This window comes from Poecilia reticulata, linkage group LG15 (assembly GCF_000633615.1).
Source record: "Poecilia reticulata strain Guanapo linkage group LG15, Guppy_female_1.0+MT, whole genome shotgun sequence".
Taxonomy (NCBI): Eukaryota; Metazoa; Chordata; class Actinopteri; order Cyprinodontiformes; family Poeciliidae; genus Poecilia; species Poecilia reticulata.
In genome coordinates this window covers 23227227-23251679 of record NC_024345.1, presented here as the reverse complement: position 1 = coordinate 23251679, position 24453 = coordinate 23227227, and the positions used below count along the sequence as shown (strand labels likewise).

The following is a 24453-nucleotide window of genomic DNA, read 5'->3' as shown; positions in this document are numbered from 1 at the left end:
GCAGCTTCACAGCTTTTAGGTTATGTAACACATTTTTGGCAAGAATGTTTGTGTAAATACCGTAAAACTATTAAAAATTTCTGTCTTCTAGCTACAGAAGCAACACAGATTCTGCAGAATCTCATGCTTCTGCAAAATTTCAGCTGAAGAGAGAGAAAAATGCGGTTTTGTTGGAAACTCGAATGTTTTCCTAGAAAATATTGCAGCTGGGATGTTTCAGAGCCGGATCGAGTCCAATCTTGGAGATAAAAGGCAGTTCAGACACAAACCCTCCGGTGTTCGAAGTGGTTGCATCAAGGTTATGTTTCTTCAAACAAGGCTGGATATATTTACCATTTTAAAGCAGTGAACTAAGGAAGGAGCAGAATTCAGCGACAAAATCTAGTTGACAAGTGGATGCAGTGATGCTGAGGTTAATTCGTCTCTTTTCTCATGTGAGCGCTGATGAATAAAGATGAAGTCTCAACAACCTCTCAAACTGAGGCCTGTAAATGAGAGCCAGTGTCTAGACTGATATTTGTTTATTGTTGATGGTCAGTAGGACTGATAACTATTCAAATAACTGGCATGAAATTTGCTGTGAATTACACTGCCGCAGGATTTATACAAAAACTTTGATCTGCGTCTTTTTTCCTCCCAGCAAAACTAATTTTAATTTATCCAGTGGATGTCGTTGCTGCAGGCAATTAGTTTTTTCTTCTTCTTTTTTTATTATCTGGTGTTGCCACAAGGTTCAATGTAAATTTTCAGAAGAGAAAAAAAATGAGTGATGAGTTTGTTGACAGTAATTTTCATAGAGATAGTAAATGTGGACTTTTCAGACAAAGAACTAAAGATATAAACTACTTCTGGAAAGAGGAAGAAAGGTCTTTTTACAGAATGCGTGATAATTACAGCAGTTGATGATGGTCACCTTAAAGGCTGACCTTAAAAGTGGTCAGAGTCTTGAAGGTACTTTGCTCACCAGTTCAAACTATTAGTTTGAAAAGCGTGGAAATGCAAAACCACCAGACTGTTCAGGAAGTAGATGGGTTATGTGACTCAAACGCATCAATATCAGAACAAAAGCAAAAAGGCTTGTACAGATGCTTGATGCTGCATATTCCTGCGTTCACACTGAAGGCGTTTCGTGTGTCAAAAACGCATCTGACGCTTCACGTCGACTTCACGCAGTCAGACGCTTGACATTTTGCTCTAGACGAACCGTTGTTTTCCGTTGGTGGATGAAATTGAGTGAGAGGCACCAAAGTATTACGTAGTGAAAGCTTCTGCAATCACAACTGAGGCTCAGATGTCTTTGCTGAACATTTTGTGTTCAGTTTTTATTGAACAAACGATGACAGCTGATGGCAGCCTGGCGTTCTATAGAAAGAGCCTCTTGCCTGTTTTTCCTCTCCTGGTTACTTTGAAAAATGGCGGATAAAATATTCAGAGTATGCAGGTTTTATTTACTGAAATCAACAGGAGGTGGCCATTAGGGTGAGTGTTTGAATTCACCAGATAATCCAGAGGTGTTGCGAGTTTCACAAGCCAGCTGGATGCTGTCGAGGGTCACTATGAGCGCTGTTTTCATCTGACCAGAACCCAGTTTGATGACCTGCTATCTGTGTCCGCATCTCCTGGCAGGTCACCAACGACGGGCCTCTGCGTCACATAGCAGAGACTCTCTGATTGGTTGACGCTCCGCTTCCAATGGCAAAAGTTCAGATTTTCTAACTTCTGCGTCGGAGGCACTGGACACTCAAAACGCTCCAACACGAAACCTGTCACAGCGCCCCTCGATGGTTTCCACAAAGACCTTGAATGTAAACCAGACGCTCCTGACGCTCATCTGACGCTCACGTTTGGTGTGAATGAAAAATATTACTTAATCGTCATTATTTTGTAGAAATCATGTTTCATTTGGACATCGAAGGTGTTTCTTTTGTCAAATAAGTCGGTAACACTTTATTGTTACCGACTTATGGGTGAATAAGACTGACATGACACTGTCATAAACATGTCATAACATTTCATGAACATAAATAAGCCTTCATGAATATTTATGACTGTTGTCATAAAGCGTCATTCGGTAAATTATGACACTTTTAATTTACCAAAATTAAATTAAAATTTCGGTAAATTTTAATTTACCGAAATGTTCTTATTATTCAAAGAATAGAATATTCTTTGAATATTCAAAGAATATTCTTTATTCAAAGAATAATGTCTTTGAATAAAGACATTATTCAAAGAATAATGTCTTTGAATAACAAAGACATTATTCAAAATGTCTTTGTTATGACAAGTTGGCATTAACCAAGAAATCACTACCGATATAAATTTGTTATAAAAGTATTACTGATTGCACTTTAAAAATTAGGTAACTTTATGTTATTAAAGGTAAAGTTTAAACAGTAATGATTTATTAGTTAATGTCAAGTTTAACAAAGACATTTTGAATAGTATTAAAAGTGTCATAATTTACCGAATAACGTTTTATGACAACAGTCATAAATATTCATGAAGGTTTATTCATGTTTATGACATGTTATGACATGTTAATGACAGTGTCATTAGTCTTATTCACCCCCTTCAAATAAAGTGCTACCAATAAGTCAAACTGTCGACCATGGTTGATTTGTAGAAGTATTAAAAAAGGCCAAACATATATGGATTTAATACTTTTTACATGATGCAGCAGTGGAAAACAGCCAAACATGATGCTGGGCTATTGAGAAACCGAGAAATATAAAGTTGAAAACATTGTTTTTAAGGATTAAAATGCTCAGCCCTGAAGAAAAAAAAGTAAAACACAGTTAAGTACAAAGTGTGCAACTTAGATTGAGGCAACAAACAAAAAAAGTCAATAGGCTGATTTCCTTCGGGACGCTCTCTGGAAGATTAAGGATTTTCCTAGATCCAATAGAGTTAGTGCGCTTTAGATTACAAATTTTCAATTTAATTCCAGCAGCCACCGTGATTGTTTGGGATGCTACTTTCCTCACGCTGCCCATAAACTTGCCACATTCTCCTTAAGGACCAATAAGCGAGGAAGTAAATCTGGGACGCCGCCTCTCTGCCTGCTCATCTGATGAGAGAGGGTAATTACAAAACATTTAACACCGTGTCAGCATAGCGTGAATTGCTGCTCCTGAGCACAGGTCACTGGAAAGGAACAATGTTTCTCACAAGGCAATGAAAAATCCAGGGCAGTTTGGAAAACCTGAGTGACAGATGGGGAGGAAAAACCTCAAAGAAACCGGCAGGCCCTCTTTACTTCCACTCTCTAATTATCTTTCTAAGTGGAGTCATTTCTTGTGCAACTGTAGGGAGAAATTCTCCCTGTCACCCCTTGTCTGCATCCCTGATAACTCTGCAATTACAGATAACCATTCACCCTCCAATAATAGGACAGGACTGGGATTCTTAAAGTTCGCCTGATGCTCAATGACAGTGTAGCTAAAAGTACCAACTGAGAAGAGGCTGGGATGACGGCATCAAAGCATTAAAATACTGACAAATCTGAAAATAAAATCCTCCCCAAGTCAGACAGCAGAACCAAGTAAAGTTACAGAGCATTTCACATGGGCAGTATTAAGAAAACAGTGTTTTGCAAAAGGAATAATAAGCCTCTAACTTTTTAAAGTGATGTATTTTACTGCAATTTGTGTAATGAAGCTGCACATAATTATAGCGTGGAAGGTAAATCATGCAATTTTGAACTAAGTGCAATATAAAAACACTGGAATGCATTTGTGTTTAATCTTTGGAAAACAAAACATTTGCCGTTTTTGCTTTGCAAACATCTAAATTACAGTGGAACTGGACAGTGAGCATAACTTATCTCTGGACTTTGACTTGGCCATTCGTATACGTTTCACTGTGGCTTTGCTTGCATGGTTAGGATCATTGTTCTGTTGGAAGAAAAACCAAAACAATAGTCCTAAATCTTTCTCATTATATCCGTTTGGTTCTCGCTTCATTCAGGCACATGTGAAAACATACTGATGCAGTCCAAGCAAACGAAACCTGGTCTGCAACGTAATTTTAAGTAAGAGAAAGAAAACTTTCTACTTAGAAAGAAAGTAAACCAAAGAGAGCATATTATATATATATATGACTTACAGGCATAAATGTGATTTGAAAACTTTTGAATAACATCCTGGCAAGTTTATTTGCAAAGCACCAGGTTGTGCAAACTGGGCAGTCAGTCCCTTACAACGCAACGCCGAAATACACAAAGACGACGAGCCATCACATTAAATAAAAACATAAAGACAGAACCATGTAAAAATAACAAAATGTCAAAACTTTAGTCAAACCTAAAACATGACAGAAATAATAAAATACATTTTTGGCCTGCATGGGTAAGGTACAGTAAACAGATTCACAGTATCAGTCTCATATATACAAAGCAAAAAAGCCGTTTCCTGGATTATGGCAAGACATTTTGTATTTATTATGTGGGAAGCCAGTACACCTAAATATTAAAAATGTATGTTTTAGATATCCAGAATAACATACTCCCTATTCACAGTTAGTGTATCACAAACACTGATTAAGCAAATAGCTGGAATAAAATTTTGATCAAGAGAAGCTCTTCAGATATCTGTAACGCAAACGGGAGTTAGATTAAGGTGAATCTTTAACTAAATGGTAAAAAATTTGCAATTTGTAAAAGCAAAACGTAAAATCATTATTTTTCAGATTTGCACCAATGCAACCCTGCAAGGTTGAGCCAGTGTAGATGGACGGATGTTTACGCACTTCTTCAAGGCTTTGCGCATAAATAAAATACTAAGCAGAATATTCAGCAGCTCCAACAGAAGACCTGAAACATCAGCAATGCACACGAGACACTGTTCAAACTGTTATATAAAACTCACTGGGTTGTTCTGTGGGATTTAACCTTTATGTCCCTACAAACTAAACCGTCAACACAGTTCAATATCCAACAGCTGTAAGTCGGTCACCAAGAAATCCACCATAAAACGGATGTCATGAAGTTCCAGCAACTGTTTAGCCCAACAGCTCTCTGTAATCATCTCTCTCACAGCAGGTAGCGTTAGCCAGCATCTGAGCGCAATTTTATTCTACCAGAACCGTTTACACAGAGAATCATAAAGGAGTTCGGCGGGAGGATAAACTTTTCCCTAAAGCCTTTTCTTTGAGCAGTGGTTTAAAAAAATAAATAATAACAAGAGTTGAGTAAACAAGCCTTCTGAAAAGGTGATCTGAAGACGAAGCCGTTGTAATTTCTATTAGCTTGGTTTCCCGGGTCCTTTCCTTCAGGGAGGATGACGAGGGGCCACAGCAGCCATCTGGTACCGAAAGATGAGCGATACGTCGTCAGGGCCCGCCAGGCGCTCTGATCTCATCTCGAATTCCCTCTGACTCACAAAAACTGAGGCTTAAAAAAATTTTAAAAATCGCCTTCGAGTTGTAGATTAATGTGCTTTGGCCAGGACTGTTTGAACTGACTGCGACTTTGAAGCTGAGATTTGCCAGAACTAAAGCGACTGATTACTGGAATAAAAGTGGAACGTTTCGTAGCTAACTTTCATTTAGGTCCTAAAAAGATTTTGATTAAACAACCCCAGCTGTATGGAGAGCTTTTGTTGGTTTATATTAACTAAAATGTTTTTGGTTTTTTTTATTTAAAACAGACACAGTACAATCAAACTTCAGTCGATGACGTAAATGTTCCAGATTCTAAGGTTAAGTTGTTATATGCAAACACATGATTAATACTTAATCTTGTGCAAAACTCACATTTTGTATGTTTTTATACTTCCATTTTGATCTCTGGTGCTTCTAAAAAATAAAAAAATAAAATAAAAAACAGCCATTTTTCTGGCAGTTCATGTTTTTTGGTGTCTGGAAAACGAGCCGTTTCAAAAACCTTCCAAATGTAACGTCACAAATTAGTAACACTGCCACTTGTGACTCCAGTAAAGTCTAGTCCGTTACCTAGCAATCCAAGCAGAGCTCCAGCACATTTGGTCAACTGGTTTTACCACTGTACAATGGCTGCTGGAAAAGACAAGTGTTTCGTTGTTGACTTTCCATTCAGAAACAACTTGCTGTGTTTGCTTTGGTTGTGCAGGAGGCTTAACTTCTGCTTTTCAAAGATGTTCGGTTTCATAATTTCACAACGAGGAGAAGCTTATTTGGATTTAAAGTGATAGAGTCCCTGAAATGGCTCATTCTGAAAGGAGCTCAAAATAGGCAGAAGTGACCAGACTAAGATCTCGATATCTAGGAGCAATAGCTGCATTTCCATTTACAATATAACTGCACAATTTGATATTAAAATAATAAAAAATAAACTCTCTTAATGGATCCATGGAAATTAAAATAAAAATCCTCATTTGTTGATATTGGTTTTGGTTCTAGGCTCAGATGGTTTTTTTTTGGCTGTATTGGAAACACTTTCCCATCATGAATTGTGATCAACTGGATGTTGCCACTGGCACAAACCAAGAAGACAACTGGATGAAGGCGCGCCATGTTTCTTAATGACTTATCACGTAAATAAATTTTTTGGACAGTAGCAGAATATAGCGCTGTATAAAGTTCTGCCCAGTTTTGTAATTGAAACCTAGTTACTGATGAGGCTTCAGAAGTTACTGTAGTGCCACAGAGGACAACATTTAGAGACAAAGATGATCGATGGCGTCACATGGACATCCATCGCCATTAGCCGGGTGAAGCTGAAACTCATCCGTCCGATAAAGACGTTCCTGGCTGACCTTGACTCTGCCCCCAAGTCATGCTTCCTGAATACCAGCATCAGAAGGGGGCAGGTAAAAATTATGAACCCCTTTTTACAAGGACGTTTTTAGATGGAAGTATTTTTATCTTCAGGCTGTAACAAGGGGAGCTGGACGGACTGGACGGGGTGCGGATGTGTTGGGCCTGCCTGTGACACAAGGCCTGAGTGAAGACACGACGGCCCCCAGGGGCTCGATTGCAGATGACAAGGTTACACGACTTAAAGTCAACCTTTGCTACCTCCACTTAATCACTACCTCTCGTGTCCTCGTCCCTGCAGAGCAGTCCCTCTCTCCTCATCCCTTTTCTGCCAGCCCCGCTGAGAAGAAAGCTTCCAGTCGTATCACGCTGTCCTTTCTTAGGCTCTGAAAGCCTTTTTTAACACCTGCCCTATCCATCTAATTCACTGTCCTCGCATATCCGCACACACTTTCACACCTTCACCTTGCTCTGTCTCCCTACAGTGAATGGAAATGGCTGCAAGATGTGCGTTCCCAGTGATAGCAGACAGTAAGTAGGAGGTAATTATCATAAGGACAGACCTCTGGTGGGGTGCAGACACGAGGCGCAGTGGTTGAAACAGAGAATGAAGATGGAGGGATTTATTTTTAAACCCAATGAGGGCAAAAAGACGAGAGTAGCTAGACAGTGCAGGTCTGTGAAGCACTTATCTCCTGTTATAACCGTCTCAAACTATGTATAGAGCAGCATTCAGTGAGAACAATCCCCCCGGTCCTCACTGCTCCGTTTCAGACTGTACATCTCAACACGACTCTGGATCAGTGTAAAAGCTGACAAACAAAGCTCCTTGGAGACCAAGTCTTGGAAAATGACTTAAGTGATTTTAAGTCAGTTAGTCAGTTCTTCTGGCTGGAAATAGCATTAAAAAGGGAACTATTATGCAAAACATTAACATTTTGAACTTTTTTGTACTTCTGTCTGGGTTTCTACTGCTTCTGAAAGCAGCCCAAGTGCATCTGTTTTGATAGTAAGTTCATGTTTTTTGGTGTCTGGAAAACAAGCTGTTTCAAAACCCTTTCAAATGTAACGTCGCAAACCAGAAGTCACTACCTAGCAACCCCAGCAAAGCCCAGCCCGTTACCTAGCAACACAAGGTGAGCTCCAGCTGGTTTTACCGCTGTATGCGCTGTACAATGGCTGCTGGAAGACAAGTGATTTGTGGCTGACTTATCATCCAGAAACCACTTGCGACATTCTTGTTTGTGCAGGAGGATTCATTTCTGCTTTTCAAATATTTACAGTTGTATAATTAAGAATCTGTCTGCATCAATTTTCATTTACAAGAGTAAACATTGAGTTGCAGGTGCGTGGCCAGCAGCGGCTTATTTGGATTTAAAGTGACAAGAGCTCATTCTGAAAGGAGCTCAACATGTTCAGAACGGAGCTCAACATGTTCAGAAAGGAGCAGACTAAAATGTCATCATCTAAGAATGACCACATAGATCTATCCTAACCTGTTCAAGGAAGCACAATATGTCACCTTTAATGCTTTTCTAGTGACTCAGCTGGAGTCTTGACTTAATCTGACAAGGGGAAAGTCAAAATTACGGTTGGGCAAGATGGTCTTCCACCTTCAAACAACTAGAAACATACAAAGGCAAAAATATACTTCATTGCTGTTGAATTAGTAGATTTATAGCAAACTTTCAAGGTCATGATTGAACAATGTAAGATCTATTATTCTGGCAGTCAGCTGGTTAAGGAGAGTTTTGTTTAATGGGCTCTGAAATGATGATTAAATAACTGATAATTCATTTGGCTAAATTTAGAATCAGGCTATGATGAATGAATAAAGATTGTCACTGATCAATGCTGGGTTAACTCTGCTACATCTAAGTCCAGTTTCTGTTCAGGTTGTGTGATTTTAAAGATCAGAAAAGACACACATACAGAATAATAAGAACCGGCTATGACTTCATAGAGAACGGGATCCAACATTAGCAACACATCATTAGCTGCTTAATAAGATGGCAAAACAGTCGATCCTTAAAAAAAAAAAGAAAATGGTGCTTGTTTTATTTTCTGCCTGGCAAGTAAGGCGCAAACTGCAGAGTAATGGATTATGGAAAACAAATATTCACAAAAACAAAAGTTTTTACTGGAAGCACATTGAATTAGAAAGTCAGCCGTGGAGGTGTAGCACTCAGCAGTGAGCAAATACTCCAGGCTTTATGCTGGACGCTCCTCCCACAAGACCAACTGACAGTAACTGGAGTTTAGTCACAAACAATTTAACTACAGAAAACAGAAACACAAAGGACATGTAGCAATGCCCGCATCTAAAATACAATTAAGTTGTTTGGTTGCAAATGCATGCATTTCTTCTAGGCAGAGCATCACAAATGGAACATCCCATAATAAGCTCGTCTATGTAAGGATTTGGAGGCTCCCTGCTCCAGTTTGACACCGTGGCTTGGAAAAACACCTGAAGGCAAAACAAAAACAAACAATACCTGGTAATCCTTCACACCAACACCAAGAAACAAGCCTCAGATTCATTCAATTCACACAAAGTCTGTCAACTGGTCAGATGTAACAGATTAAAAAAAGATTTTATTTCTGAGCAAGATACTTGAATCAGACCATAAGCTACCCCATGAGAGCCAGTTCTGCATGTATGACCAATACATACAGAAGTAATCAAAAATCAATGCTATGAAAACAAAACTAATCGAAAATCCTGTTCCCCTCCTCGCCTGTGGGGGCGCTGCACTGAGAACCGCTGAAGGTAACAAAACAAAAACCTCAGAAGACGACGTATGCGCAACTTCCTTCTTCATGAAATCAAATAAAAATGGAGTGGCGTTAGATTTTAGCAGTTGTGGGATTTATCTCACGGCGATTCTTACGGTTCTTTTGGTTGTAATTACCCAGAATTCCCTGCGTTGTAGTCCGCTTCTATGCCATGTTTTGTTCCACAACTATACCCTACTTTGTGTTGGTAATGTATAAAAGTACTTTTGTAGTACTGGTGTGCTTTGAACATTTCTGACCATCCAGCTGAACATTTATGGTAGCAAATTAAATTAAAAAAAAATAGACAATTTGTGACAAATCCCTTCGACAGATTCTTTAAGTCTTTTAAAAAGTCTAATTTATTTCCAATTACGTCCCGTTCTCAGCAATGTGTTTCCATGCAGCGCTTAAATTAGACTCCCCTGCGGCACAACGATATTTGTCAATTTATTGTTAAATTAGAAGAAAGTCATTTTAATGCAGCTATTAATTAAAACATCAAGTGTATGTAAACATAACCTGCTATTAACACTGAAACTCTCCATGTTTTATCTTTCGCTGGCACATTTTCTCACTTTATCGTTTTCTGCTTTCATCAGCTGCCTGCCTTTTACATTCATGCTCTCCTTCTTTCATCCTTTCAGCCACCTTTCCATCTGGCCCACTTTCGATTACAGGATCCATTTTCCATTAAAAGGTGTCCAGAGCGATCTATGGCCTTAAACGCTCTGCAACAAGTTTGTGAAATAACCAATTGTGTGTTATCCATTATTAAATTCAGCCACATCTTTTTAATTCTTTCAATTTCAGATAACTTAAGTACCACAACTCTTGTTATTTCCTTCAAGTGAAATGAACAAAGAGAAAGCTTCAATGGGAATTTGCTAGTAAGTTGTTAAATGAACTCTGGTCAAATCCATCCCTGTAGCGCAAGTCAAGTTTATTTGTTTAGCACATTCCAGCTACAAGCATTTCAAAGTGCTTTACAAAAAACACAGTCATAGGACGCACATTCACCAACTGTTGTTACACATCAGAATGTCAACATCAGAACTTGCTAACATGTGAATGAAGAGCCATTTCTGCCTACAGTAATTATGGTAAATAATATTAAATATATTTTCACGTTCACGTAGTTTGGCAGTCTGCAGATAAAAAGTGATTAAATTTTATTAATAAAACAATATTTAAGCACAGAACTGTTATTTTGAAGGTTTTATATACGCGTCCTGCTAGACTTTGGAGGGCCACATAAGAACACATGAGCGGGCCAGATTTGGCCCCCGAGCCTCGAGTTTGACACGTGTGCTCTAGATTTTACAGAGACATTACCACTAATCCTGGAAATGTTCTTCAGGTGACAAGAGGCCAGCCTTTTTATTATTAATAAAAATTATTTCAGGATATTTGACAGCAGATGAACTCTAACATGTCACTCCTTAGAAACTCCAACCAAGTTAAAAATAAATAAATAAATAAAAACTTCAAAGGCGAGATATAGTATGAATACTTGAAAGTATGTTCTGGCACTTTACATTTTTTTTGTTCGTGAAAGTTTTAGATTTTGTGTTACTTTCACACAATCTGGGGTAAAACTTGGCTATTCGGTTTGAAAATAGGAAAGAAAAAGCCTGGAGCAAAGATTTGAGCTTCGAACATGATCAGTGCTCAGCTGCATTATTCTTGGCAGACAGACATGGCTGGTGAACATTTGTAACAAACTCAGGCCCATTTTCACACATCAGCACAGAAGACGTTCCAGGGCAGGTGCTGACAATCTGGTTTAGACCTTTTTTTTTTTTTTTGGCACATTACTATTCACACATCTGCATCACAGAGGGAGGTTTATATATATATATATTTATTTATTTTATTTTTTTCCCAGAGTGTTTGAGATGTGCTCTTACAGCTGGAGAACGGAGGGGAGGTGTCTGCTGAGGAACAGCTGTCGCCGCTGCACACTATGCAGGAAAATCACAGTATTTATTAGCATCTCTTAAAGGAAAGTCGGCAGTGCTTTGGTGTTGATAATGAAACAGTGTTTTTGAAAGCATCCAGTGTTGCAGACTTTCTCCTTTTCTTGTGAACGTGTCTGAAAGATTTGCGGCTCAGTTCATGCATTGTCTCATCTGCTGACGTGTGAGAGATTTTCTGTAGGTTCCCGGTACGGAGCGTATGTTTGCACGCGTCTCACCTTTCCAAACATTTCACTCAATGCGTCTCTGAAACAGCAGAGCTTTATTGAAAGGTTTCTTTCTGCTTTATAATGTAATTTTCAGAGACGCATCGAGTGGAATATTAATTGAGGTCAAGAAGTTTTAGTTGAAGATAACTGCCTACGATTTTATTTTTTAGTTATTTAAACTAAAGGATTCGTAGTAGCTTTTGTTTTATAATTCATGGTGTAAAATTATGTAAGAAGTTAAATGAGGAGTTTAAGTCAAAATATAAGGAAGTCATTTTCATAAGATATAGAAATATGGGTGAGAAATGGCACAAATGTGTAAATGCAAACATTTAGGCACATCTGTGTTTGGTGAGTCCATGACAAAAAAATATAATGAAAAATTAATTTTTCTTTTTTGATTTAATAATGAGGAAAACATGAGTTTATGACAGGTTGTCAAACTATTTTACATAAAGATCACAAATGTCTTTAAAGGGCCGTTTGTGGAGGAATATGTTGATACAACTATGTTAAAATATTAATAAAAAGCTGTTTCTGCATTCGTTGAGAACTTCTTTAGATTAAATAATATTCAACATATTTTCACCTTTATGTAGTTTGGCACAATATATATAAAGTTGTACATTTGATAGGTAAAATAATATTTAAACAACTGTTATCTTAAGTATTCTAGAGCATATTAAGCATATTGTGGTACAAAAATGTGTCGTTTGTATTCCTTGTTTCCTTTTTTTATGACTATTATGTTTGAAATACATTTTTGCACATCTAAAGTGAAGCAATGTGACACAGAAAACTCTCAGACGAGCAGAGATGCTCGAACTTCACTTTGCAAATTATAGAAAACTTGTAAACATCAAAATATTCTAAACATCTGAAAATAATGATTCTTTTTTTCTGCAGCTTTTTTGGCCACAAATCCCCGAACCTTTGCAGGAAATTGAAAGTGTCTACTTGCTTGTTTTTTCAGACTTTCGATGACGCTGATCAGAAGGTTTTTCTCCTTTCCCAGCTCTGTTGTGGTCACTATAAAGTCGACATCATGGCCAAAGTCCTTCCCCCTAAAAATAAAACACAAAGTGTTGTTTCAGTACATAAAGTGTTTCAGTTTACACCGTTTGATCCTCAAAATAAATCTAATCCTACTGCGGCTGAAACAGGCAGCAGGAATCAGAGTAGTTTTAAATATTTTGTTAAATTCCTGTACAAACAATTCAAATTTTTTCTGCTTGAATTGATGTTTTATCCCTCAGTACAGCTGCGTTGAAGGGAGGTTTCAGTCCTGTAAGGTTATCATGACAGAATTACTGTTTCTGCAGGACCAGATGTTGGATAAAACTCAGCAGAACCCCACAGGAACCGTACGCACACGAAAGGTGCGTCAGAGCGTCTATCTGGCACCTGGATCAGGAACTCTGAAATCATTCCTCCTTTTCTCTGGGCATACCCAAAAACACTGCTTCCAAACTTAATAGACTTTGCATAATTCATGCTTTCATTTTGAGTCGGGACGTGTTGCATTTAGTAAAAACTGAAGATGTAAAATAATGTCGCTAAACAAGCAGAGAATCCAAGCAAAACGAGACCAGATAAATCTGATCTGAGCAGGAATGAGTGAAAACCTCAGACTGAGTAACAACAGAATAAAGACCAACTTTATTCAGTTTATACAAATTTAATCTGATTTAAGATCACATCTTATGTGATGCAACAAACACAAAGTAGAGCATAATTGTGACATAATCAGAATATAATCCATGATTAAAATAAAAACTGAAATGATAACCATAAAGAGTCAGGAGCAATAAAATGATTTAAAGCAAAGGTTATTCATGGGTCAGATTGGCCTAGTTAAAGTTCAACCATAAAGAAAAGACTTGAAAATCAATGGCTGTCACAGATGCTTCCGGACCAATTTGACAAGTAACAGTAAGAAACTTTCCTTCAGCCGCATGCGTTTAAATGCCTGATGTTTCACATTTTTTATGTGTAAAAATGTTGTAAACATAAAATCACAGTGAAATATATTCAAGTTTGTGGAGGCAAAGCGGCAAAATGTGGAAAAGTTTCAAGACTTATGAATATTTTTTGCAGGGCACAGACGTATCTGGAAATTCTGCAAAAGTTAATATAGTTGTTAATATCGTAAAAAAAAAACTTTCATATTTGAAATAKTTTGATCCGTAACATGTTTCTACACTGTAAAACATTTGAAGGTAGTTTAATTTGAAAACTAAAGTCCACCTGCTGCTTGAAAGTGAAACTTAAGTCAGCAGGAAAATTATTTTGGTTTTAACTCAGAAATTAAAGTTCATGAGGTTGATTTAAGTTGTTTAAACATTGTTTTTTAAGTGTATTAATCTTGAAATGTGAGTTTTAACTTATTTCACAACATACAAGAAAACACTGCTTTGAGCTAAAGAGCCAAATTTTTTATTATTTTTACTCACAATGTCAAGTTAAAATACTTGTTTTAGAATAATTTAAATTCTTGTTTCAAATTGAATAAAGAAAAATTCTGATCTGAAAATGAATTTTAGTGATCATAATGAATTCAGCTCAGAAACATTTAGTGCATTAAAATAAACATTTGCCTTTATAACACAAGAGTCAGATCAATAAACACATGCCGCTAAGCATTCTGGGAAATAGTTCCCACTCCCGTCTTTTTCTTCTTTCAGTTTTTTTTAAGTGCTAACCTAAAAGTTCACGGAGGTTTGACAAAATGAATAAAAAATTCATTTATTTTTCACAAACTCTCATTTTTGTTCAAAATCTAAAACTCTCTAAAATTTATTAAAGAGTAGAAGATAGTAGACGACTAAATGCGGCTCAAGTGTTTTACAGTGTACAACAACTATTCTGTTTTAGGAATAATTACATAAAAACGTAATCTAAACTGTGTATAGAATTGATCTACAATGATTCACAGGATGTTTTTCTTTCTTTGTAGGTTTCCGACTCCCATTTGAGTAAGATGACAGAAAAATAGCGGCTTTAATAGAAATGACGCACGAGGATTTTGTGTGTGGGGGAAGAAAGCTTATTATGACGGACTCGTCTGCATCAACTTGGCCCTTCCTGCCAAAGAAAAACAAAAAGACTCATTTCAAGCTGATCATTACCTAGCGCACACACATTACACACACTTTACCACAGAAACCCTTTGATAAACAACAGGCGAAATCCTGCAGATATGCTCCAGTGTCACTGCTACAACAAAGCAAAATGTCAGTGAATGTTGTGGGCGATACGGCTCCAAAGAAGCTTCTGCATCCACAAGGCTCTGCGTTTGATCTCTCCTTCGTGCCACTGGCAAATGACTGACGGCAGTCAGTGTGAGTGACATTAAAGGAATGGAGAGAGGCTGAGGATAGCTGCAGGCGAAAGCTTCAAAGGTTCACACGGCTAAATCAGGTAGCAAGTCAGAAATAAGAAAAGTTTGAGCCCTTACAGTTATGGTGGCATTAACGGAACATCAGGATGAGTCGGCAGAGGATAAAGGGCATACGTCATCATTTTTACACGTTTTTTTTCTGCTGTTTTGCTCGTGCTTGTAGCTCATGAGTTATAATTATTGCCTAAGAGCAAAGTAGGATACATAAAAAAAACGGGAAAGAAACAAAAACAAGCAAAAAGAAGCAGAGAATGGGAAGTTTAGCTAACATATGATATGTCTGCCCTTTATTTTTTAATATTTATTCCACCTGGAAGACAGAAGGATACGAGTATTTGACTGGTAGGACTTAACTGTTTTAAAATGCATCAAAGATTTCTTTCTGTGGAGCGAGAGTCATTCCTCTAATTCAACACGCTTAATTGGCAAAGCTGAGATCCTCTAATGTTTGCAGCACATACATTGTGCTAATGTTAAATTACTTTTACTGCTGGCCTCTGCTGTGCAGGCAAAACTCACTCGAGTGTGCAGCTTAAATGTGCTTCATGAATGGAGGAGAAAGCTGGAAAAAAAACATTCATGTTGCAAGAATAACCTGATCTCTGTGTGATTATTCAGTACTAATCTGTGGAAAAGACACCATGGCATTACATTTTAACTTATTTTGGTAAAATCTGTCAGGTCAATGCAAATATATTATTTAATTTAAGATATTAAAAATGTCTGTCCACGCACACACATTTCAAGCCATTCCTAACATCCCGAAATTTTGCACATTTATGCAATTTTGTTAACCAAATAAAACCTGGAGATGTAGTTATTAACATCAAGGGGAAAACAAACATAAAAATCACTGAGGAGCAACTCAAAACCACTTGTTTTTCTCGCTACATGCAGAGCCGTTGCCGTAGCAACCAACTGACAACAGCTCCACTATGTTTTCCAGGATTCGACACCAAAAAAAACAAGCAAACATTTTCCACAAAAAGAACAGAACATGCAGTGTGTTACAGTTTTACGTTTTCATGCATGATGTTTATTTTGTGATTATCAATAAGTGATCGTCTGAACACAGTGGCGGTTGATTAATTGTGTGGGTTTTGTTCTTTAACTGGAGCGAAACACAGCAGTTCTACATGTTAAGGTTGTCAAAGTTAAGCTAGTGTAGCTGTCCTACTTCCTTCTCCCTCGCTACTTTTCAAAACTTTTTACTGATGTGTGAAATGTATTACTTTGTACCTTTTTCTTTTACATACCTTGTGTACATTTAAGATTTAGCTTTTCATGTTGCATTGCAAAAACAAAATCTCATCAAGTATTTTTGGTCTAGTTAATGCAAATATCTAACTTTAACTTAAAAGTGACTTTTCAGCTAGATGTAGAAGATTGTTTAAAGTAAATAAATCCTTAATATTGATGAAAAAGCATTAGTTCCACTGACTTACGACATGGGAAAATGTCTTGTTATAAGTTAAATAAGCCGCCAAAGGATGCAGAACTTTTTCATCAATATTAAGGAATTATTTACTTAAAAAAAGCTTCTATATCTTGCTAAAAAAATAGCTTCGTCTTATTTCAAGTTTGCTAAGACATTTGCATTGGAAATCTGCGTCTGCGATCATGACGTCACATTACAACGTTTGTGTAGCAAAGCAGATTTTCCTCTTTATTGTTGGCTGAAACAGGTTCTGCTTGTTCACCGATGCGAAGTGTAGAGTAGCAGCCATCTGTTTCTCAGCACGTGGTGCAACAAGGAGCCGAAGTGAAGAACATTTTGAACACCTGGTGTGAATTCAGCATGTCTACTTTTTTATTGCGTGAGGGAAAGTGCTAAATTATTCACAGGTATGCACTAGGCCTATAAAATATACATAGCTATTTACAAATTTCTATGGACGACAAGGCGACATGTATGAATAATAAAGAAGTGGGAAGTGTTGCTGTTGCTGCTGATGGAAAATCCACAGAATGAAGTCATCTGCAGGAGGGAGAGAGCTCAGCTGCAGTCAGCAGAAGGTGGTCCAGAAAAGAAATCAGAACTATCCTTATCCAATGCATTGTGATCACCAAGGTAACAGACGTAAGACGGAAACCCAGATGTCCAGAGTTGAATAGTTCCTCCACCAAGTCTTGGGATTGTTTTCATTATGTTTGGGCTATAAGTCTATAAGACAAAATGAAATTATTGGGTTTATTTGAGAGCATCCAAACCACAAACTCAAGGTTCTCCATTGAGCTTTGAGCAGTTTTTATGAATTTGTCTTCAGTCAATTTAATAGATGAACTCTCACCCTGCTCCAGGAGGAGAAAGGTTGCCGAACTCCAGGCGTCGGGCCTGTTAATTTAAGGAGGCTTATTGGTCCCCAGAAAAACGATAAAATTCCTGACATTATTATCAGTCAATGGAATCTCCATGGAGCAAACTTAAAAACTGGACGTTACGCTGCCAACACTTACCAACAACAAGAGGCGGAAGTGAGAGTGCTGTGCAACATAAATAATCACTCAGTCGGAACGTGGTGCGCTAAATAATAAAACATAATTTACCGAAGCTTTGAGGCAGATAATTTGCCCCAGGAAATTTTAATAATCGAGGAGCTCGAATCATTCGAGGAATCGTCACAGCCCTACTGTGAACCGTGACCTCGTGCTTAAGAGCCGACTCATGTCCTGGCTGCTTCATAGCTCAACAAACAAGATCAGTGACCAGGGGCAGACCTGGCAGAGTCCGACATTCACTGGGAACACGCTCCAGCAGCTGAACCACCAGGAGCAATGTGTCGACTCCGGCTCTGCCTGATTTTATGGATGCAACATGAAGCCATGGAGACACACCAAGTACTTTGGATCATACATTAAGACCAGACATGTTGTTTTCTCTCCCCTCCTGTGAGCTGATAATAGAGTTGGGCTGAACAATCATGACACCATGAATTAAGCCGATAAGGAATCCTTATCTGAGCTGCTGTTGCAGGCAAACAAAGCACAAGACTCAGCCCCTGTTTGAGGCGTTGGAGAGCAGATACCACCGCCCCCCCTCATCAGTGTCACTTTGAGTTAATATTCCAGACAATCTGATGTTGCACAAGATCCACAGCAGGGAATCGCTGGCAACATGCTGAAATAAATACAGCGCTCCACTGACACTGTGCGAGCCTTTTCACGCAGAGTGCTGGTAGAAGCTGCATTTTCACGCCTAATCTATTTTTAATCCCCCCCACCCCAACAAAACCGCTTTTAAGGCTCGTCACCCGCCTTCCACAGCTGTCCTTTCAATAAGCCTAATGTCAGAGGCATCAACAAATCCCCGCCATGCTGCTTTCCTCTGAAGTGGATGACAACTCCAGCCTGTGAAGCACAGCCCTTATTTTGCAAAACTTTTGGGAGCAGAGTTATTTTCTGTGCATCTTATCCAGAGATAAAAGACGTGATAGAGCCGAAAATATCTATCCGAGGAGCTATACGATACACTGTACTTGTAAGTTTTGACAAGGGCTATTGGCCACAAAGCTAATGAGAGTCTCAAATTATAGGTTATTAAATCAAGCTTTGACAGTACATTCAAAAAGATATCCAATATATCCCACTGCAGAGAACCAGACGATTATTAGTGGTGCAGCTTGGAGCGTTTGAACTGTTCCAGGCGTCGTCTGCTTTTGAGCAAGAACATGCTAAATTAGTGACTGATGGAGTAAAAGTCGTTACTTTTCAGCTACATCTCTGCACGGCTCCAATGAAGTCTCATGTGACTCCTCAAGTCTGCATAAATCTAAAGCGAGGTAAATGGGTGCTTCATCTGGTGGAGTTTAAATCCATGACGGCTCACTCACAGGCCCCTTTACGCTCTGCAACGAGCTGCTGGCCCATAAATCTTAAGTAGTTCCTCCCCTTCATTCTTGATGTTAACTATCCATGATGCGCTAATCACTTTCCCCAGCTCATTTTACAACACTCCCTCATCGAGGAGCCATTATTTACATAATCAGATATCTCTCCAGCTGTCATCTGTCCTTCTGTAGATTAGGGATGTTGACTATTTTTTCCTCCTCTGGCGGTGTTTGATGCGGTATTAATTTGAAAAAGCTGTAAACTTTCTTTGTGTATACTGCAGTACAGATATTATGAAAAAAGTATGAATGTTAAGAGTGTAAATAGAAATTCAGTGTTTCAAAAAATACCACACCTTAAAGTGAACCAGGATTAAATATTTTCCTATGAACTAAAATATTCCTGTTTCTGATGCACCAAAACTCATAATTAATTAAACAAAATGTACATCTTTGTTATATTTTTCACCCATGGAGGTCTCCATTTTTCCACCCGATGGGCTGAAGACGCATTTTGGTCCATTCTGTACTGGAATCTATAGAGTAAACACAGGAAGGCTAACTTCACCAGAGCCGCTGGTTATCATACTGTCTGACTGGTGTAATTTTAGATGAGGCCACATTGTGTCACTGTTGGTTGTAATTAAAAAAACACTCTGGATCGCTTCCTACACGGGAAAAAAACAGAAGAGTCCAGTGGGAAAGAACCGAACAAAACTTCCAAAAGTTCTACATTTGTGCTCTCAACATTTCTCTCCAGAAGACTTTGAGTCATTTGCACGAGGAAAACCGACGAAGGCTTTAACGAGCTAAAAATAAATGCCATGCTGATGGTTTTTATCCACAAAGCGCCTATGACAGAACACCCGGCTAAAGAGTGAAAACGCTGTGAGGAACATCAGACAAGCAGTGCTGGAAGCTCTTAAATGCCAACGGAACTCTAGTACGGGTGGAACTGCTGCCGTTTACGTTCAAACGAAGACCGGACCCAAAGCTAATCAAGTACTTACCGGATCCCGAAGTCTGACCAGAGATATGATTGATTCATTTACGAAGCTGATGGTAGCAGCAGCAGCAAAACACTCTCTTCTTCGGCCAACTCTGATCTTCCTCCGCTTGGTCCTCACCTTCATTTCCTCTTGTGATTTCTACATTCCCATTGATTTCAACGCGCTCCGGTTCAAATTAAAAAGGCTTAATGACGTTACTCATCGCTGTTTTGGCTGTTTAGACATAATTTACCCAGAATGCATTCATGTGACAATATTTTATTAAAATGTATAAAAACTAAACAGTCTACAGTGTTGTTTGTACATCTAAAATGCATATTTCTCAAATAAAATCTATAACTAATCATGGATCCCTTTAAAAGTTGAAAAAAATCCTAATATGTAAATGAATGGATGATGACAGCATGCTACTATTTAGTGACTGTGATCATTTGAAATGTAGACTAAGCAAGTTGCTTTATTTACATTTAAAGCTCAATCTGAAGTCCTTTTCTGCTAAGCAGGAAAACCAGGTAGAATATGAAACATGAACCTTTCTAAGGTTTATGGAGGAAAGAGGAGAAAGTGTATATTATGTTTGTGGCCCAGACGGCATTAAAGGTCATCAACTAAGTCGTTGCAGCTCTCTCACCCCCGTCGAGAAGCAAGTGCATGTCCTCACTGCCAGACTGCGCTTTGAATTATTTACCTCACACGCTGCTGGGTTATGGCTGGATTTTTACAGCGCCACAGAGCAGAGTGCTCCGTGCTTACTCGGGCACAAAGCAGCGCACATAAAAAGAGAGCAGCACAAAGAGGTGGGAGCGGAGGGAGGTGTTGTCTGTGACCAAAAAGTTGCACTCAGCAGGTTGCTTTACAAGAACACTCGCCATGCGCCCTGATACTGACAATGTAATGCATTTGAGTGACCCAGACTCGGCGCGGAACAGGACTGACCTGTTCTTTTTTCCCTTTTAAAAACACCAAGAATCGACGCCAAACTAACTCCTTCAGTTACTGCTCTGACAGAAGGTAGCAGGGACATTCAAATGGGAATCAACACCTCCTGAGACCCGTGTTTTCCTGTGCATAACAAGGAAGATATTTAAGAAAAGCAGCGGGAAGAAAAAGGCGGAGGCGCTGTTCTATTTCATCTACAATTTCATCGCTGAAAGAAGGAGACAAGCCTTGTACCTCCGAAAGCCACCTGTCAGCGCTAGTATGGCGTTCGGTGTGATCACATGGACAGCCTCGTCAATAATGTTCCCCACGGCCCGTGCCTCCGCTTTACTGACAGCCCTGGAGATGTCTCCATAATGCAGAAAACCTGCAGGGAAAAGACCACATGGTTATTAGTCTGGCAGCTAGCCATCAATCACAGCCATTTGCTCTGGGGAAGCACAGAGTCAGGGTGGATTAAAAGTAAGGTAGAAATGTGATACGCTCCGCTTGTTGATAGGAGCCGACTAACAGCGTGCTCCGGCTGCAGACACAAGAGGATTACTGTATCTACAAACTGTTCCTAATTATAATTGATGCATTGATGATTATCTCATTTTATGCATCTCACTTTGCGTTTTCTCCCGTCTTTGTGCCACTTAAAAAGCACTTAATTCTCCTTTCTTTTCCTCAGACGAACAGCGATGCACCTCCAATTAATTACAAAACCTTTAATGATTTTTCTGTCGGTGCTGCAGAAAATTAATGGGATGGCTCTTGTTTCTGCTCAGTAAAGATTTCCAGAATACAGCGAGGCGATTAGGGTTCAAAGACATTTTCCACTTCAAAAACCTGCAATATTTCTCCGTTCAAAGTGACGAATCCGGCGTTCCGAATGATGGATTGTGACCGTTTTGATGGACGTGTCTGTCAGCGTTATAAACTATTGAATGGAGTTTGAGATGAATGGCAACCTGTGAACACTGCAATTTGAGGTTTTCAATCACCCGGTCATGAAGTGTAACACTATGTGCAGCATCTTTTGGAAAGTCTCAGCTACTGAAACGCTGCGATTTATTCACCTGCAGTTCCATACTGAAGTATGAACACAGCTTGAAATTAGGGCTGTTGTAAACGATTATTTTTAGTGATCGAGTAATCTATAGATTTTCCTTACGATTAATCGAGTAATCGGATAAAAACAATTATGAAATAAAATATTGGTAAATCTTCCATAACACCAGTGTTACTATCGGATATCAACATCTGTCTATTTTTTCCACATTTGAGCTTCCCTACCAGTTACTTTTTTGTAGACCGGTGGAGCAATACGGGATGTTTACGGCTCCTCCGTTCAGAAACTCATCTACCAGCCATGTTCCGCCTCCCGTTTGTTCAGACCGGGATGATATAAGTTTATTGTGCGGTTCGTCCGTAAAGCTGCTCTTACCCTGTAAGCATCAACCCTCAGCCGCCCGCCGTGTTCAGTCTCTCCGCTCACCTGTAGAAATCCTCCTCAGCTTCTTCMBGCCGTTCAACCAGCAGCTCCGGAGCAGAAAGGCTGCCGAACTCCCGGCATCGCGCCGGTCATTTTAAGGATGTTTATTGGTCCCACAAAAACGATGAAAACCCGGAATTATCACCAATCAGTAAAATCCCCGCGGGCCGAACTTGAAGATTGGACGTTATGCCGCTAACACGTAGCTTCCGTCAACAACTCAGAGGCGGAAGTCAGAGCTCCGCGCAACGCAAATAATGTTCCGGCTGAAACGCGGTGCGATAAATGATAAAACATAAATTAACGAAGCTTTGAGGCAGGAACATTTTCCTCGAGGAATTTTAATAATCGAGGTACTCGAATCACTCGAGGAATCGTTTCAGCCCTACTTGAAATTATGCACAAGTATGAAGTGTAAAGAAAACAATTCAAAAAGGCAAATGAAGAAAATAATTAATAAAGAAATAAATTCTAAACTGACTCTTTTCACACTCAGTCAGTATCTCATAACCACGAGGGTTGAAGTGTAGACGGACCAATAAATCGAGAACTTTGGTTTTTGGTTCAGCTCTTTTGTCACCACAACAAACTACTAACCCTGTCGTAACAAGTAATAAATCAATTAATCACATAATGCATTTAAGAAAGCTCAATAGTTTCCATTTGCATCCCTCTTGCTACCAAAGACTGGACGACAAAAGTCTTCAATGTGGCTCGCTGGTCTCAAGGAGAATTTTGTTTGCAAAGATTTCTGCTTCCATTTTATTTGTTGTTTATTTTAAATACTTAAAAATAAAATCTGTTTCAGTGTTAAATGTGCCTTAGAAATAAAAAAGTTATGATCTTTGAGAGGGTGGGCTTGAACTATTGCTGGTCTAAAAATAATTTCTTTACACAATTTCTGAACAATTTATCATCCAGCCAAATGCGACACGCCTACACTGTAAAAACACAAAATCTTACCAAGTATTTTTATCTAGTTTCTAATCTAAATATATTAATATACTTGAAATAAGACGAGACTAACTCACAAGTAACTTTACAGTAAAATACAGGAGCTTGTTTTAAGTCAATAATTCTTTAATATTGATAGAAAATACTAGTTCCACTCGCACATTGTTTCACTATAACATGGGAAAAATGTTTAATAATCTGCCAGTGGGCCTAGTACTGAAAGTAATTTTAAGGCTAGTTTAACAAGTTGATTATATTAGTTTAAGTTAAGCTTCGAATTCCACCAAATCAGTCATTATTTGTTATGTAAATTAGTTCTTTTGTTTTATTAATACTTGTTTGTAGTTTTTCCTACTGCACTTGAACGCACCTCCTGCAGCGTGATCACATAGCCTGACACATGCAGAGGAGGTAAAATGCAGGAGGAAAGACTGGCACACTATCGATCCAGATGTCAAACATTTACACTTCGGCTGAATGACATCTTTTTCTCTTTACCGTGGAAAGTTGTATGGAAATAAGATTTTATTTCAATGCAAAGCAAACTAATAGGAGTTCCTGTACTGCAGTTATGCAGCTGTGAGTGCAGTTGGCTTGATTTCATGCAGTTGTGGTGGTTTTGTCTTGGTTGTTTTTTTTATTTGACTAATTTTTCTTTACGTTGGATGTTATTTTCTTGCAAAAGGAGGCGTTTTGGACCGGACTGTGCAGAGTACTCACTGCTGTTTGTTTTGTTATCTCAAACAGACAAAATAACAGACTCCTGCTCTATTTGATACACCGACAGAAACACACAACGCTGAGTTACAGCAACCCAAGTGCATTTATCTTTAAAAGAGTTAGTTTTGTATAAACCACAAGCAATCCAGAATCTTTTTTTGACAGGCTGTAGGTTTATTTAAAAAAAACACTTTTTTAACCAACATGTACGTTTCTGATGGTACAGAAACGTACCATCAGAAACGTTTCTGTACGTTTCTGATGGTACAGAAACGTACGTTAAGAACCACTGACCACCAGGTCAGTGGTTAAGAACCACTGACCTGGGGTCAGTGGTTCTTAACCTGGGTTCGGTCGAACCCCAGGGGTTCGGTGAGTCGGTCTCAGGGGTTCGGCGGAGCCTCTGCCGCGGAGGTAAAGACACACTT

The 24453-nt window shown here is 38.8% G+C and overlaps 1 protein-coding gene across 2 annotated transcripts in view; it reads right to left on the bottom strand.

Moving 5' to 3' along the window:
- Positions 1-24453, bottom strand: part of dntt (deoxynucleotidyltransferase, terminal) — a 113737-nt gene that overhangs the window by 36381 nt on the left and 52903 nt on the right. For both annotated transcript variants that reach the window (XM_017309205.1, XM_008429981.2), the window contains exons 7-8: positions 21109-21241; positions 12660-12762 (exon numbers count right to left, since the gene is read on the bottom strand). In XM_017309205.1, the coding sequence (XP_017164694.1) occupies positions 12660-12762; positions 21109-21241 (236 nt within the window). The remainder of the gene's footprint in view (positions 1-12659; positions 12763-21108; positions 21242-24453) is intronic.